We start from the raw sequence: 18725 nt of genomic DNA on the forward strand, positions 1-18725 counted from the left end.
AGGGGAAATAGAGGTAAATCCTTTAAATCGCTACTAGTCATAGAGTTCTGCATGGATTGTAACCAAATTTGGCCACAAACATCCTTGGGGGAGGGGGAACAGAACTTGTATAAATTTTGGCTCTGACCCCCCCGGGGGCAGGAGGGGCGGGGCCCAATAGGGGAAATAGAGGTAAATCCTATAAATCGCTACTTGTCCTAGAGTTCTGCATGGATTGTAACCAAATTTGGCCACAAACATCCTTTTTGGAAGGGAAACAGAACTTGTATAAATTTTGGCTCTTACCCCCCAGGGGCAGGAGAGGTGTGGCCCAATATGGGAAATCGGAGGTAAATATTAAAAATTCCTTCAGAAAAGAAACAATGAACCTGTATTCAGAACATGACTTGGCATTACAAACCAGGTGAGCGATACAGGCCCTCTGGGCCTCTTGTATTGATAAGTGGTGCTATCTTTTTAGAGGGAGTGTCAAATCTTCTTGTGAGATATCTGGGGTTGAGGAATTGTCAACTGACAGTGAAAAGCCAACACATAAGAGCTTGTTAACACGCTATGAGGAGAAGGCAGCAAAAGCAGAGTCATCTTTTATAAGGTATCTACTTGTAGTTACATTTCTTTGTCACAATAATAAATATGTATATATTATTATACCAAACAGAAATGAATCTGTACTGATATAACTTACATCCAAAACATTAGCCATTATGGCATCATTCTGTTGACATGGAGATGTAGACTGTTCGTGATCACCAGTGTAACATTTTATGGATAATCATCATTGCTAACAAGTTAGAAGTAATGCATAGTTTTCATTATGATAAAAAATGTATTGAGAAATAGTAATTATATTTTATTTACCAGGTTTTCATTCTCCGAAGATGATGAGGCATTGAGAAATGATGATACATACAGCCCTGCTGAAAGTGACATCGATGATGATTGTGATGATGATTTAGAGTTTGAAATGTCTTTATGGTAAGAATAATAATCTTTATACTTTTGCCAATAAAGGATTTCTAGCAGAAAGAATTTTTTTATGAAAAAAGTTTTAATTTCAACAAAAATTAGAGTTAATTTGAATATTGATACTGATATACAGAAATATGTATTTTTGCAGAAACAAATATGAACATTCCACTTTCAGACCACTAATTTTACCAAAATCTTTACACATGTATTGCAGTGATGGTGATGAATTATATAGCCATTTGGAAACTCAGGTAATGGCAGATGATCTCCTTGACTTTGATATTCCTAATGAGGAGGAGGGAGAGGAGAAAGAAGAGGAGGAGGAGGAGGAAGACATTGAAGACCTTTCTGGTGATGAGGTGGATGAAGTTCAGGAGAAAAAGTCCATTTGCTATGAATCATCACTGAAAAAACTTGCCCATCTACGGATTCCAAGTGTTTGGCAAAAAAAAAAACTGTGAGGGGAAAATTTCCATCAGCTTTAGATATGTTGGAAGTGCTGTTCAACTTGTTTGGGTAAGTTTCTACCGACGACTGTTTTCATTTCAACTTGTATGTATGGCAAGAATGACTTTAGGGCATATGGTTCTAATATTGGACTAGAGAGAGATGACGGTGGCTGAGTGGTTAGATGTCTCGACATTTTACCACACGGCCTCCAGCTCTGGGATGCTGGTTCAAATTCCATTAGGGGTAGTTGTCAGGTACAGACGGTTAGTTGGTTGTTTTTTTTTCCGGGTACTATGGCTTTCTTCCACCAACAAACCTGGCACGTCCTTACATGACCTTGACTGTAATAGGACATTAAACTAATAAAACCAAACTATTGGACTAGTGATAAATGCTTGATAATAACTGACTTATACCTTCTTTCAAGCCAGGCCAATGTCAGAATTCTAAATACAATAATTGGACGACTCCACAGAAAAAAATACCTAGAGCTAGTAGTACAAAAAATGTATAATGAACGAGCTACCCAATTTTCAATATGTAAGTGAAATAAGTGAATCAGCTTTTTAAATCTCCTTTCTTTTCTCTTTTAGACTGCTATTGTTTGTTGTTTATGTATTCATTTATGAGAATGCTATATTTCATACAAGTATGATTTGTTTTCATTAGATATGCACTGGAGGACACACGGTGTACACATGGAACTCCCAGCCAAAAATTAAAAGAATGTTTTCGGGGAATTTACTGATGTCAGCAGTCATTCTTATTAGTGTCAACAACTTCCAGAAGATTTCTCTTATGGCCAAATTCCTGAACCTAGGGATGATTTCATCCACAACCCATCATCGAATTCAAAGGTTATTTACTGCCCCAGTCATCAATAGCAGTTACCAACAAATGATGATGGCGATTTTACAAAGACACAGAGGAAAGGAAATCATCATTGCAGGTAATTATTTCTTATAACAGAAACATATGAAATATATGATATTGTTTTGAATGCAAGATTCTTTGAGGAAACCACCGAAAGGTATTCTGTGAATTGTTCGTAATCAAAGAATAAACTCCTTTTGAAAGCTACATAATATATACACTGTATTCTATTATATTATGTTATGAAAGTAAGTAAAAACATTCATGCCTATTGATTAGTAATTATAAGTTTAAAGTTGAGACTTCCAAAAAAAACCAAGCAGATCATATTTAAGTTCTCTGTTTCTTTTGTTTGTGTATATTAAATGGGGCAGACGTGTGGTCATCCTTTTTTCTATCTATAACTTGATGATAAATGTTTCTCTTTTTTTATATTATGTTTTATGTTTGTAGGGGATGGTCGTAATGATAGTCCTGGTCATTCGGTTTGTTTGTTTGTTTGTTTGTTTGAGTTTTACGGCCCATCGACAACTAAGGTCATTTAGGGCCAAACTACAAGTCATGCATTAATATCAGGATAAAAGTTCAGGGTAAGAAAAAGCAAGTAAGGACTAAAACACAGATTGTAAACGTTAATTTGATAAAAAAGAAGGTTTGCATGGGATAAAATAAATTTGGCTAAAACACATGAGAAAACTCATGCACAATGTTGATGAAACGATGAAATGTTGAGTTGATACGATGTATGATGAGAAAACGTTCATATTTTGCTTAAAATACCGATCTCTTTGAGATAATTAAAAATACGATTATGTCTCACGGCATGAAACAAAGTGTACATGTCGGAGACATCGTAGTATTTATCTCGTATGTGTTTAAAATCAATACAATGCAATAAAATATGCTCCACTGTGAGAGGAGAATCACATGCATGGCATGTAGGAGGATCCTCCCCTCTCAATAGATAGGAATGTGTAAAATATGTGTGTCCAGTTCGGAGCCGAGAGAGTACAACTTCCTCTCTGCGGTCTCTCCGACTGGACAGTTTAGGATTAAGTGTAGGTTGAATTTTAAACAGTTTATTGTTTGTTTCGGTAGACCACCTTTGTTGCCAATGGTGTTTGATGGCTGACTGAATTGAAGGTTTGATGTCGGTGTATGGTAGTTTCAAATCTGTTTGTGCTAGGCGAAGAGCAGTCTTAGCTGCTTCATCAGCCTGTTCATTCCCCTTTATACCCACATGACTGGGAATCCAGAGATAAGTAATTTGAGTTTTAGAAGATAATCGAAATGTTCGGATTAAAAGATTTTGGATTAGAGTATTTCTAGGGCTTCTTGATTTCAAAGCCTGAAGAACCGAAAGAGAGTCTGAACAGATGATTGCCTTTTCAATGCGGTGTTCTTCGATATGGTCAAGCGCCAGACCGATAGCACATGCTTCCGCAGAGAAAATGGAGGCAATATCCGGGAGTCGGATAGAGGAGCAGTGATTAGATGTACAGCATGCTGCCGCAACTTTATCACCATCTTTTGATCCGTCAGTGTAGATCTGAACATGGTCAGGGAAAGCCCTAATGCACTCCCGAAAGGAGGATTTGTGTTCTTCGGGTAATGCACTGGATTTTGCCCTCTCATGTAGAGATAAATTGATATCAGGTGTTTGAATGAGCCATGGTGGTCACATCCGATACGGTGTACTCGTCAATGGTGTCGAAAGTTATATTAAGTTCCAGCAAAAATTTTGAAATTCTGATGCCAAATGTTGGTATGAGCTTTTGATTTTGTGTAAATATTTCTTGGTGTTGTGGATTGAATACAAGGTTAAATGCAGGATTTTTGGGGTTGGATTTCAGTTGAGCAGCATACTGTAAGGATAATTTCTTTCGTCGATCGTCTAGAGATGGCTCATTAGCTTCCACATGGAGACTCTTCACAGGTGTTGTTCGAAAAGCTCCAAGTGCCAGACGCAGTCCCTGATTCTGTATAGGGTCAAGCATCTGTAGATAGGAGCTGCGAGCCGATCCATAGACAATAGAGCCGTAGTCAAGTTTTGATCTAATAAGTGCCCGATAGATACGTAGAAGCATTTCACGGTCTGCACCCCAATCAGAATGGGAAAGAACTCGTAGAATGTTCAGCGCCTTCGGTCTCCATGAAAGCTGGGTCCACGTCCCGAGACTTCGAGCCTTCGCCTTCGAGCACTTATCCTTCAGATGTTTGATATGTGGAACAAAGGACAGTTTCGAATCAAATATTAGTCCAAGAAATTTAGTTTGTTCAACTACTGGAATTTTAATTCCATTGAGTGTGACGTCAGGATCATTGTGTGGTTTTCGTTTTTGACAGAAGTGCATACAGACAGTTTTTGATCTTGAAAATCTGAAGCCATTTTCGTCAGCCCAATTTTGTAATTTGCCTAAACATTGTTGTAGTTGCCGTTCTATAGTGTGCATGTTTTTTTATCTGTAACAGATCAAGAAATCATCCACAAATAGAGACCCTTCCGTAGATTGGCCAAGACATTTGGTTATGCTGTTAATTTTTAGTCCAAAAAGTGTGACGGACAAGATACCACCCTGAGGGACGCCCATCTCCTGTGTTTCTGTTTCTGAATAAGTTGAACCCGTTCGAACTTTGAAATGCCTGTCAGATATAAAATTTGATATAAACTTTGGCAAATTACCACGTATACCGATATCATGGAGATCGTTCATGATTCCATATTGCCAAGTTGTGTCGTATGCCTTTTCAAGGTCAAAGAATACGGCCACAAGATGTTCTTTCTTGGCAAATGCTTCTCGTATAAATGTTTCTAGTCTAACTAAGTGGTCTACCGTTCCCCTGCGGTTTCTAAAGCCGCTTTGCAAAGGACTTAAAATATTGTTTGATTCCAGGAACCAAACTAATCTGGTATTTATCATACGTTCTAGGTTTTAGATACATTTATCTGTTTATTGAATTTCCTATGCATTAATAATTTCATACTTTGTAAGTTTGTAGTGATCTGGTAGATTTTGCTTTATAATAATATACACTGTAATAATAATATGTACATATTTCAAAAAACATTTTGTATTGTGTTGTGTATACATGTATATATATATGTCCGTAAAGAAACATTCTTCCGAGAGAAACTGACCTTAATCATATTGACAACAGACAAACAAATTACAGCTTTTACCACTGGTTAGGGTAAAGCAGAATTAGAATCTACCTTGAAATGAATGTGTGAGAGAGAGAGGAAGAGGGGAAGGGATAAGGGGAGAGACAGGGAAAGACTGATAAAAGTAGGGAGGGATTATCTTCTTAAATTACTCACCTATTATAATAATGCCATTGACAGCATAGCAGATACAATTTTATATGTCCTAGCTACATGACTTAATCATAAGAGATGTTGAGGTTATGAAGTAGAGCCCAACAAAAAATACCTTTGTTAGAGATAAATATCAACGTTCTATTCACATCTTATTGCAATAAACTGGTTAAAAATACTGTTTCTCTTAGTTTATCAATAAGCATCATAGAAATCACCGGCTCTCATTTATTTTTATAACATACATTCTTATTAATATAAGAAAAAACATATCCTTCTCTATAGTTTTATTGCCTTATTCTTTCAATACTGAGTTTGATAACAAAATTTCCTGAAGATCTATATTCATGTTTTTTCTTTTTCTAGTTTCAATGAAACTAGAGGAAATATCACTTTCAAATAAATATTTGCTTTTAAATCTTTTTAAAAGCGAAACCTTATCTTAACCATTTCATGAAAACTGTAGTAACATGGTATCACCTCAACATTTTCAATATCAACACCCTTTACACAAACATGGTCAATAAGAGTTCCACGTTCAGTTGTTGCTTCTGTAACATATTGCATGTAACCAAGTTCTTCCATTTCTTACTATACAAGAAGACATAACATGAATTTACCGCAGTCTCCCAAAACACGCACCTCGCACAACATACACGCAACACACCGCATAAATGGGAGGCCGTCCTTACATGACCATAGCTGTTAATAGGACGTTAATCAAACAAACAAACAAAATTTTGTAATGAGGATGCAATAAGTAAAACGTTCTGGTTAAAATCACCCAATACTACAGACCTAGTACTGTGATTATTTAATTTTGTATCAACTGACGAAAAGTGGTCTTAAATTCTGTGACACAGTATGACTGAGGACGATATATAGTAATTACAGTTATTTCTTTCACATCAAATGCCACATATTCCATGTTTTCTATTTCAAAATCTATGTGTTGCATCGCGTCTTTATGCCTGGCAAATACTGCTACTCCGCCATGCTGCTGACTGTGGAGATCATGTGTCAAATTATAGGATTCTCGTCTGCACTGACTATGTAACAGTGAGAAATTCTTTACATTAATATCATAACCAGTAAAATCCTGTAACCATGTTTCTGTGAAACATAAATAATCTGCAGTTTGTATCTGCCTGTTGACATTTATATCTGTGATATGTGCTAAAATACCCTCAGTATTGTGATAAATAATAGTAGTAACATCTAGGTTTCCTCCAACAGAGTCACATAGAAACAAAGGCATATTTTCCAACGCTTCCTTAATTTTGGGGTTACAGAAAATTGCTTTTTCTTTAGTTCAGATACATATTGAGCAAAGAACAGAAAATTAGTATCTTGAGCAAATCTGTTATCAACATTCATCAGCCTATTGTGTAAATATCTACTTAATGTTATCACTGTGTCACGTTCATCACTGAACACTTTCTCACCATCAGAAAACAGTACAGGAAATGCTTTTGCTTCTATGCCCTTCTCCATCAAAATACTAATTGGGTTATTTTTCTCACACGGTGCAACAGAAAAAACCTTAACAGTATATGATCTGTCCTCAGAGTTTGTTTGTTTGTTTGTTTGAGTTTTACGGCCCATCGACAACTAAGGTCATTTAGGGCCAAACTACAAGTCATGCATTAATATCAGGATAAAAGTTCAGGGTAAGAAAAAGCAAGTAAGGACTAAAACACAGATTGTAAACGTTAATTTGATAAAAAAAAAAAAAAAAAAAAAAAAAAAAAAGGTTTGCATGGGATAAAATAAATTTGGCTAAAACACATGAGAAAACTCATGCAAAAAGTTGATGAAACGATGAAATGTTGAGTTGATACGATGTATGATGAGAAAACGTTCATATTTTGCTTAAAATACCGATCTCTTTGAGATAATTAAAAATACGATTATGTCTCACGGCATGAAACAAAGTGTACATGTCGGAGACATCGTAGTATTTATCTCGTATGTGTTTAAAATCAATACAATGCAATAAAATATGCTCCACTGTGAGAGGAGAATCACATGCATGGCATGTGGGAGGATCCTCCCCTCTCAATAGATAGGAATGTGTAAAATATGTGTGTCCAGTTCGGAGCCGAGAGAGAACTTCCTCTCTGCGGTCTTTCCGACTGGACAGTTTAGGATTAAGTGTAGGTTGAATTTTAAACAGTTTATTGTTTGTTTCGGTAGACCACCTTTGTTGCCAATGGTGTTTGATGGCTGACTGAATTGAAGGTTTGATGTCGGTGTATGGTAGTTTCAAATCTATGTCTGCAGGTTGGAGACATGTAGCTAGTGGCATGGCATGTTGCGTGTCATCTTCATCTTCTGTCAGCTTATTTGGAGACATGTAGCTAGTGGCATGGCATGTTGCGTGTCATCTTCCATCTTCTGTCAGCTTATTATTGTCTGTACTTGTCTTGCCAATCATGCTATCATCTTGAACAGCAACACCGTCTTCTTCTGCATAATCACAAATCTTTTCAATAGGATTTTCCCATGATTCATCAATTTCTACATCTCTATACCACTTATTTGTTTCCTTCAAAAATTGTATTGCTGTTTTAAGTCGAGCTGTATTTACAAATTCATACTTATAGTGTCCTTTGTATGGTAATTTCCGCTTTAATTCCACACGTATCAACTGGTTTTCATTTTCAGTCCTTGGTAAGACAGTGATGGATTTATTTACGTTTGTTGGAACACATACAACATGTCCATGAACTCCAAACTGACCTCCTTTTGGCAGTGGTATCATTCTCATGAATGGTATATTGTCAGAGATCAAACGTCTTTCAACTGCATTTAAACATTTCAGTTCCTCTGGAATCGTTTTTAATTTAAGGTTGTTTATTCCAGCCTCTGATAGTACTTTACCGGCAAGGAGTTTTCTGTGACATGTGTCACAGATCCATAGTTTACATCTACTTGTGCAGTTATGTGTGTCTGTCTCAGGACAGGGACTTAAATACTCATTAGAAATGCATAGTTCAGCTAGATCATATATCTTTTTTCCCTTTTCTCTGTATGTTTCTTTATTACAATTAACAAATTGCTTTCGAAACAACAACTTGAGAGAAACAGAACATACATGATCAGGATACTCGCTTATCTCTGTCTTAAAACGTGCTGTCACAAATTATATATTGTGCTTCTGTTCATTCTTTAATCTCCTTGAAGCAATCACTCAGCTTTTTATATTGTCAGAATATTCCTCATCATTTTCATATTTCATCTTTAAAGTTCTGTTTTTGGTTTCTCTATGCTCATCATTCTGTTCATATTTTCTTTTAGATGCTTGCTTTACACTTTCTCTATGATCATCATTCTGTTCATATTTTCTTTTAGATGCTTGCTTTACACTTTCTCTATGCTCATCATTCTGTTCATATTTTCTTTTAGATGCTAGCTTCACACTTTCTCTATGCTCATCATTCTGTTCATATTTTCTTTTAGATGCTAGCTTTACACACTTTATCTATGCTCATCATTCTTTTCATATTTTCTTTTAGATGCTTTCTTTACACTTTCTTTATGCTCATCATTCTGTTTAGATTTTTTCTTGGATGCCCGTCTTACATTTTGTTGGTGTTTTTCATCACACATGTATATAGCACTATAAAAAGGGCAAAAGTTCCACTATACAAGAAGACATAACATGAATATACCGCAGTCTCTCAAAACATGCACCCCGCACAACATTCACGCAACACACCGCATACATGGGAGGCCGTCCTTACATGACCATAGCTGTTAATAGGACGTTAATTAATCAATCAAACAAACATGTATTTTGTTTTTGATGCTTGATGTTTTGCTTCCCTATTTATGTCATCTTGTTCATATTTATTTTTAACATCTCCTTTACTCTTTCTCTATGCATAATATCCTCATATTTTTTTTCCTGCTAGCTTCTTTTGCAGCTTCTTTATAGGTTGCATTTGTTTTGTATTTCAAACAAGATGCTCTTTTTAATTTTACCCTACGATATTCATTCATGTGGTACCTTTCTTTATCTCTCTGATATGTACTACTGATTCCACCGTTTACCCTTTCTGATCCATCTACATTTTTGACTTTCATCGCAGATTTTCTCAAATGCACTTTTCTCATGAGCTCTTTTTGAATTCTCCTTCTTCTTGTTAAAAAATTTGGCGGTCTTTGCCTTACCAATTTTTTATAAATATTACATCTCTTTTTCTCATTTTCAGTTGCTTTCGAAGTTCATGTCCCAGAAAATATTGCATATTCATTAGAATTCAACATTACCATATCTGGTAGAACTTGCATACCTGTGCCACATTTTGTATTGTTGTAAAAAGAATTTGTAATTTCACTTCCTGATATTTCATGTTCATTGTTTGAAATGTTTTCTTCTAAATAATCACTATCGGTCAGGTTTTGTGCATCCATATCACTTTGAACAGAAATAAAAACTGCTGTTACTTCAAACTGATCTGCTGGTTTGTAATGCATTGATGTTGCTAAATGAATACAATGTATGTATACATCATCTATGTTGTTATAATTTAAAAAAATACTTGTTCCATTGGGTACTTGTATACCATTTGTATTTCTGGAATGTGAATCAAAAACGAAATATTTAGCATTTTGTTTCACAACAATAAATGTATTACCTTTAAAGGTTTTGTACAAAGGCTGCATGACTTTCTCTTTGATCCAGAGCCATTTGTAATGCTGCATATAATGTGTGAAATTGAAAAATGTCATTGTCAATGTTTGTATTACCAAGTGCTCCTGATATTGAATGTTGAAATTTCAGATCAAACATTTTACCATAGCAATCCATCAATCTTGGCACTTCACTAATAGCAATATTATCATTCCTCATGGTTGCGCTGTTCCTGAGATGGCCATACATTTCATTGCCAATTTCAAGTACATGGTCTAAATCTGATGGTGTCCATAATTTCATGTCTCTTTTCTGGCTATATAAAACAGCTGATAAGCTATTCAGTACACACTGTTTACATGCATTTTCCATAAAATGTGAATGACCTTGATGATAACCTTCTTTTACAGGACGGTTCAATGGCATCTGAACTTCTCTTTCCTCATGTTCCACATGTTTAATGATTGAACAATTTTGCTCGTCAATGTTTTGTGGTATTCCTGCTGCATTATCATGTTTTTGATCATTAACATTTACTTCTGCAGAATTCATATGGTCATTGCTGTCATGTGTTGTTATTATTGTCAAATCTTTCTTGTTGATCTCTATTTCCATCTCTGTATTTTCATTACAGTTTAAAGTAACCTTCGTTACATTATCTCTACATGTTTTTACATTCCTTTTCCCATCTTTTGCGACAGTAGGTCGTATCATCTTTTCTATTATTCTCACTTTCAGATATAACAGACTTTTTTCTTGAACACTTCAGTGAAACGTCTTCAAAAGCTTTACGAACTACATGTGTATCTTGTGTGCAAATTGCAGCATGTTCACTTTCTATGTGTCTCCATAATTTGCTCTGTTACTTCCAGCAAATGTTATCTAATTTTCTTCAATATCACCAACTGAAGTTACCACATCATAATGTGCTTGGAATTGATGTACGAGGTAGATAGCTTCCTCTTCCACTGAAGCATTTTTGTCTACTTGAGTAGCAGAAAATTTGTGCCATGAAGCCATATTGTCCTCATATATATAGATATAAGTAGAGAGCAAATCAGTAGCAGCTAAATTATTTCTGTTGCCCATTTTCCAGCTTTGAACATTTGCTTTTTTCTACCCACTCACTAACAGATTTGTATCCTGATCTCAAATGGCTTACATACTTTTTCGAGTTCTTGAGAATATGGTTCACTATTGCACATCGCAATTTTCTGTGGTTACATTCATCAGCAAATACACTGAATGATAGAGCACGGAAAAAGCAGTTACCATCTCATTCAATACACTGTGTTTGCAGTCGGCCCTGCAGGTAGGGCGTCGGCCCTGCAGGTAGGGCGTTAGAAGTGTACCTGCTGCCCCATTGCATGATCGTAAAAGGCGACTAAATTTAGGATCTTATCTTTTCTCTTCTTCCTAACTGACTTTATCTTTCCTAATGCCTCCCTTGGCACCGCCTCACTTTTGGCCTTGAGTTGAGCGTTCGCCCCTGTGAGGAAGGCTCTGGGTACTGTCCCCTGGCCGAGACACACCAAAGTCTATAAAAAAAGTTTCTGCTCCTGCTTAGCGTTCAGCATACAGGGAGTGGGACGACTGGTTCGCCCGTTGTCAGTATAATGTGACCGGGTGGGGTGTGTTGCTTGTGGTGTCTTCGGCGGCATGCTTCAGTGATATAGCACTATAAAAAGGGCAACAGTTCCACTATACAAGAAGACACAACACGAACATACCGCAGTCTCCCAGTACACTCACCTCGCACAACATACACGCAACACACCGCATACATGGGAGGCCGTCCTTACATGACCATAGCTGTTAATAGGACGTTAATAAATCAAACAAACAAAATTACATCGCGTTTGCTCATCTGGCTTGTTGCAACGATTTTGCTCATTGTCATTTGGATTGTTACAATGATTTTCCTCATTTGGTTTGCTACATGGGGTTTGTTTATTAGATTCAATAAATGGTTTACTTTGTGGCTCATTTAGCTTTATGTGCATTTCATTACCTGGTTTGTTATGAACTAAATCGGTACTTGTTACACTATCAGGTTCGTTACATATCTTACATTCTACACTTTTGTTTATTATATAACTCATTACCTGGTTTGTTGCGTTGTTCAGCACATGGTTCACTGCATTGTTCAGCACATGGTTCACTGCGTCCTTCAGCAAATGGTTCACTCAGTGGTCTCAGTGGTTCATTACATGGCTTGTTGGGTGACTCAGTATATGGTTTAGTTTGTATTTCAGTATATAGTTCGTATATTGCTTCTTGATCTTTTTTAGTTCTACTAACGTCCCTCTGCACTGAGTTAGTTGGCTGCGCCTGTCCTGCGACACCGAAGGTTAGTGGTGAAGGTACAGTCGGTGCTGTACAAACAAACGGTGGCGAGTCGGACTGCGGTGAGATATCCTTCTGGATATACAGACTACTTCCTTGAGGATGATATAACATCAAGGCATTCAGAGGTTTTCCCCGCAGCGAGAGGGGAAGGCTCTCCTAGGCCTGTAGGTGACAACCCGTGGTCACCTACTAATTGGTCACACGAAGATTTACCTCCAAGAGTGGGGGAAGGCTCTACTAGGCATTCAGGCACTGACCCCTGGCTACCTGCTGGTGGATCATCAACCTGGTGTGTCACCTGTTCCTAGCATGGCAGCCAGTGAACGCTTACTCTTTCGTGGCATCTCTGAAAATACAATATTAACAATATTTTGTACATTAATAATTGCTATAAATATTGAGAAATACATATATCATTCAATTATTTCAGCTTCAATGCTTCTGCAATCTAATTCTACTGCGTTGCATTATATATAAATACATTTATATGTCATTCTGCATGCAAGCTTTGCATTACATTCAGAATGCTGTTTGTACATCTGTCACTATCAGCAATTCCGAAAATAAAAGATTGAAGAATATAGAGCAATCCAAGACATATACATAAACTATTATGTTCATTTTGTGTCATCCATACAAATATTAATACAAAACACATTATCTATATCATTATACTAGGGGTGTAGGAGAGTCAAATGGAAAATGAATTTGAATTTAATCAATTAAATTATGAGTAGTTAACATATAAGTTTCGATATTTAAATGTATGGTTCCCATGCGGCTACCGTATATATATATGCACATAGATTGCAAGCCCATGCATCTTACCTTGTACTTTGGGGGTACATATATACAGCCAAATTATAGGGTTATAATCCAATACAACATAAGAATGCAGACATCCAAAACTGAAAGATTTTTTCCATTTCCATTCCATGGCTATAATTCCCTTTATATTAACAATTAAAACATTTATATATGCATGTTGAAAACTACACCTCAATTATAATTATTTAGATGTCCAAAATATTCACCAAATCGTCAAAATTATATAGGAGATTATTTGTGCACATGCTTCCTCACACTAAACTGTTCAAACTGACCGCTGGAATTTGGAGGGAGACTACACAGGTTTAAAGCAACACTACATGTGGGGGTCAACATCTCTGTGTATAATGTCCCATGGCTGTAGCTGCCTCCCCCGGCTGTTAGAGATAAGGGACTGTATACATCTATTTATATATGTACAAAGTATTATTATTGGCACATATTTATCAATTATATGAGAAATTGTAAAAGGACTTTGATATTTCATGAATACATGTGATAATGTTGATTAAACTGACCTTCATATAGCTTTGAATTCAATTAAATGGTTTGTGGTGAGTTAAATAAAAATAAAAAATTTAAAGTAGAAATTAATCACACATTTGAAATCGACAATTTAATGATGTATCTTAATTCATGCGCATTTCTCATTTGCAATTAATAACAAGTTGCAAAATCACTAAACTATCTAAATTTTATTTTGCCATGCAATTTGTTTCCTTTTCCGAACTGCTCTGGTAAACTGCTAAGGTCTTTAAACAGTCAATGACAAGCCGTTTCAGTCTACGATAAGCAGTCACTGAATGCTTACAAATATAGTTAGCAGTTCAACAAGCAGTTTCAAATCCTGTATTGTAAAATATTAGCAGTTTTCAATGACTGATTAAATTTGGACTGCTGAGAACTGCCTTATAACTGCTTATATTGATCATACAATACCAGCAATACAAACCATAATTTCTCCATCAGACCGAAATGCTTACCGATAAACCTGGAATTAGAACAAAAAGATATGACGTGTAATAAAGATTGTTTACTGAAGCACAAAAGTGCAAACATAGTTCAAACCATTCAACTTTTATATAATATCTGGACTTATCATTCATCTGTTTCTATGAAGGATATGAATCTGTATTACATAGTACTTTGATGATGTATAGATCAGCTAGTCATTTATTTTTTGTGAGAAATACGGTATACCAATAAACAAACATTTTGAAACAATGTATCAATATCTTATAAATTAGTATTCTCACATAGCTAGCCATGTAAGATAGAGTTGTCCCATGAAAGACAGCTATGTAAGATAAATCTATCTTACATAGCTGTGACGTCACAATTGAAAAAACAATGAGATGACGTCATGTCAGCCAAAGTTGACGTCATTTTTCTTCTATTTCGATTGATTTGTCGGATTTATTTACCATTTCATTTGTTTAATTTGCATTTCAAACCGTTTTACCTAAGATTTCTTGTTTATATTTGTAATATAAACCAAACTTTGATGAGCTCTTTCGAATGGCGTTCTTATTTTTAAAATCGATCGATTATTTAAGAAGTTAAGATTTTGTCACAAAACGGCTGCCTCACCTTTCGTGCAAGTAATTCGACAAGCAATGTGAGAAAATAACTCTTTCATATGTAAATTATGTAGGATAGAACTATTCCACCCTCGGGTACAGAATTTTGGGTCAGAAACCTCGGCAAGCCTCGGTTCTGACCCAAAATTCTGTACCCTCGGGTGGAATAGTTCTATCCTACATATGTACATATGAAAGAGTCATATATTATCATTTGAAACAGAAGACTATATCTATCGTGTTCGGGGGCCACAATGGAATAGGAAACTCATACTCTTTCCTAGAATGATAACTATAAATGAAGGACAAATAAGGAATTTTTCATGTGTTGTTTTCGGACACAATATCAGAATATGGTCATTTAAATAAAACAAACTTTTAAAATTATTAGATCAAATTCAAAATCAAAATGTTTTATGTAATTTAGATATGGATATAGAGACATATGCCTGTCTGTCCATTTATTTCCTTTTCACTTATTACTAGTAGTGTGCAGTAATAAGGCTCTGGAGTAATATGAATAACACAAGACTTTATCAATTAGTTCCTTGGAGATATAATGTATTAATCGTATGAAATGAATATGAATTATAACAATCAATTCGGCAAGCAAGTTATTATTTAATTTAGTATTTAGTTCCGAAATTATACAATGAACAGGTAAAATAGTCTTCTCAATTTTTGTCTATAAGCATAAAAAGTATATTTTGACCAAGTTTTTGTGTACATGTAATTGGAATTGTTTTACATTAATTTTCAAAATCCACAAGAATTCAGTGTTTGGCCCTAAAATATAGGTTGGTGTTTTATTATTTTAACGTTCTAATGAGTATAAACAGCCAGGGTCATGTAAGGACATGCAAAGTTTGGTGGTGGAGGAAAGCCAGAGTACCCATAGAAAAACCACGGACGAGCGGCAGTAACGTAAATATTTTTTTCTAAACCTCTGTTCATGCTTTCTGTTCAGATGCAAATTTAAAGAGTACTTGATCAAGTTTCTGCTAACAGAAAAGCAATTCCTAAGTCTCACCTTCCTCGAATATAGTCAATCGCAACATAATACAATACGTCAACCTTATTCATTTTTGACCATAGAAAGTGTTTTGTGGCCATTTTGAATCAAGGGTCCATATTTATTGATTTGATATTATTATTTAACATCCTATCAAAAGCCAGCTAGGGCCTTTTAAGGACATGCCACTGTCAGATATGTTGGTGGAGGAAAGCCAGAGTACCCACAGAAAAGCCACTGATCAGCAAAGCAGTTGGTACTTTGCAACTGCTCCACACGGGATTCGAACTACGAATGAAACGGTTTATCGCAGTGTAGTTGAACTGTGGAATATTTCCTTCCGTTCAATACACAGTAATGTTGTTGGAATTACAATACATCCCCGTACAGAAAAAGCTAACCAAAGCTCATGAGTAGCACATGAGCTTCACATAAGAATAATGTTAGAATCCTATGCAAATTAGGTGAGCGAAGTAATGATTATGCAAACCATTAAAAAAATGTCTGCAAGCATTTTATTTTACTTGTTTTATATCACTTACCTACATTTAAAATATCAAATTCACAGCAAGACATTATTTTTTTCACATATAAATATTATATGGCCTTTTCGAAGGAAAAAATTATATGGCAAGCCTACAAATTATGAATTTGACGTCTTATGAGTGGTAAAGTAGATATTCAGAATGGTTGTTACGTTTCTTTTGGACAAAACAAAGATATAATTTATGCATGTTTACAATTAAAATAATTGGAAACCTACAACAAAGTATAGAAAATTGAGTGAAATTGAGTGCTCCACAAGCACACATGGGGTCCACTTCGTACCCGGCCGAAAGGTATAGTAGTCTGGGTATGTATATTGCGATTTCGTTCTAAATTCTCTGCTGTATGGCATCATTTGTACCGGTAGATATTTTATGCATTGATACCAGTATGTGTGTGTCACAGAAGCTAGGTGATAATTTGACTAGGCGATGGGGTACCGTTGCTCGTGAACATTTTTGAGTAACTAAGATTAAAGATACATGTACATTATGTATACATTCATTTATATACAAATGTATATAATTATTAACACAAAATCCAATACTATATACTTCTAGTATGAGTATGATTTATCCGAATCAGAATTTAAAGTTCTATATGTTGTAAGATTATCACAGTAATGTTAAATGACACTTTCAACAAACATGTATACTGAAACACATTTCAGAATAATTTAGATGATAGTAAAATTTTAACTTGAGTATAAAAATTTCAACATTTTCAACTTACCATTATGTACCTAAAACCAAATACTCTTTTTTACACAATCTATTTGTGATGATATTATGATCGATGCTTTGACAAGGTAACAGTTACAAACTGAAGAGAAGTACAGTTGATTGACTAAAATCGAACAATTTGGACCATAATTCCGGAATTAACAAAAACGCATATACAGACTCAAATCGATTGAGATGAATTTCCATCATCACAAATTAGCAGTAAAATACCATACTGACACATGTATAAGTCTTACTATAAGGAATGTTGTAGAGTAGCGGGGAGAAGCAACATACATGCCTGTCAATGATTATGAAACATACATACCAGTCAGTGATTGTAGCTCCATCGTAACTTATAGCATACCCCCTAGTTTTGAAAATCACCTTGTGAACAGGATATCTCAAGTTATACACCATTAACAGCAATGAGATTTGGCACAGACATGTAGTTATAGATAAGGACGGAACTGATTAAACTTGGCGACAAACAGACATAAACTGTATTTTTGAGGAATTAAAATATATTTCATTCCTTCTTTGTCTAAAGTAATATTTAAATGAGAAACACAATGCATTATGGGAAATTATATGGCCGACGGTACCACTTCATACAAAAGAAATATAGTTTAAGAAAAGATTAAGGCAATTAAGAAATATTCATTATTTTTCTATTCTTAAATATGTTACTCAAAGTGTCATGACATCATTACCTGTGTTGGATAATCTTTATTCCCTGGACAGTGTCACAAGTTAGGTGCCCTAGTGTATTTTGTTATCAAGCCCCTGGGAAAGGCTCGACTGTAGCTGCCAATGTCAATTTGTTGACCCGTTGTACACATTCCGTTGTGCCGAGACCCAGCCAATACAACTTGTGCATTGTTATCTTAATTGTGAAATTTATATTGTGTTGAAGAAAATGAGATAAAAGATAAGTTATTAGTTTCAACGTATTGAAGATAATTCAGTTTACCTCTTATAACCAGGACAGCCAAACATCTTTGATTTTTTTTGTCACCTATAATGAATTAAGCCCTCCTCCAGCAGGTATCTTTTAAAAGTCTAGTCAACTTAACACTTTGATTATACATAGTTGTACATGTGTGATACCGATAAGCAATCATACAGGAAAAAGTTTTCCCAATTATTTTTTATCATATAACAATATTCTGATAAGTTTGAATAAACAACATTGTTAAATTTTGAATTTTATTAAATTTTCTGATATTAAAGTTAAGTTGATGCTATTTGAATTGGTCCCAACAATATTCTTACTAAGATGCTGCTTCTGCATACGCTCACATTAAAATCCTGCTCAGAAAAAAACTGTTTTGCACAAATCATTTTTTTTTATAAAACTGTTGATCTATATATACTGAACTTAACATTTGATGAATGACATCCGTCTTGAAGGAATTTTATGATTGTTTTAATACCAACA

The 18725-nt window shown here is 35.3% G+C and overlaps 1 protein-coding gene across 1 annotated transcript; it reads left to right on the forward strand.

Annotated features, from left to right (window-relative positions):
* Positions 1–362: 362 nt before the first annotated feature.
* LOC138312371 (uncharacterized) lies at positions 363–2777 on the forward strand. The gene is made up of 6 exons (XM_069253274.1): positions 363–403; positions 461–592; positions 862–975; positions 1184–1485; positions 2089–2368; positions 2746–2777. The coding sequence occupies exons 1-4, from the start codon at positions 363–365 to the stop codon at positions 1428–1430; spliced, it is 534 nt and encodes a 177-aa protein (XP_069109375.1). The 3' UTR covers positions 1431–1485; positions 2089–2368; positions 2746–2777.
* The last annotated feature ends 15948 nt before the right edge of the window (positions 2778–18725 follow it).

The sequence above is a fragment of the Argopecten irradians genome, unplaced genomic scaffold, assembly GCF_041381155.1.
Source record: "Argopecten irradians isolate NY unplaced genomic scaffold, Ai_NY scaffold_0294, whole genome shotgun sequence".
In the NCBI taxonomy this organism is placed as follows: Eukaryota; Metazoa; Mollusca; class Bivalvia; order Pectinida; family Pectinidae; genus Argopecten; species Argopecten irradians.

Coding starts and splice junctions, on each gene's coding strand:
- LOC138312371 (XM_069253274.1), top strand. CDS start 363: ATGAACCTGTATTCAGAACATGACTTGGCATTACAAACCAG. Junction 404..460: donor GACTTGGCATTACAAACCAG/GTGAGCGATACA, acceptor CTATCTTTTTAG/AGGGAGTGTCAAATCTTCTT. Junction 593..861: donor GCAGAGTCATCTTTTATAAG/GTATCTACTTGT, acceptor TTTATTTACCAG/GTTTTCATTCTCCGAAGATG.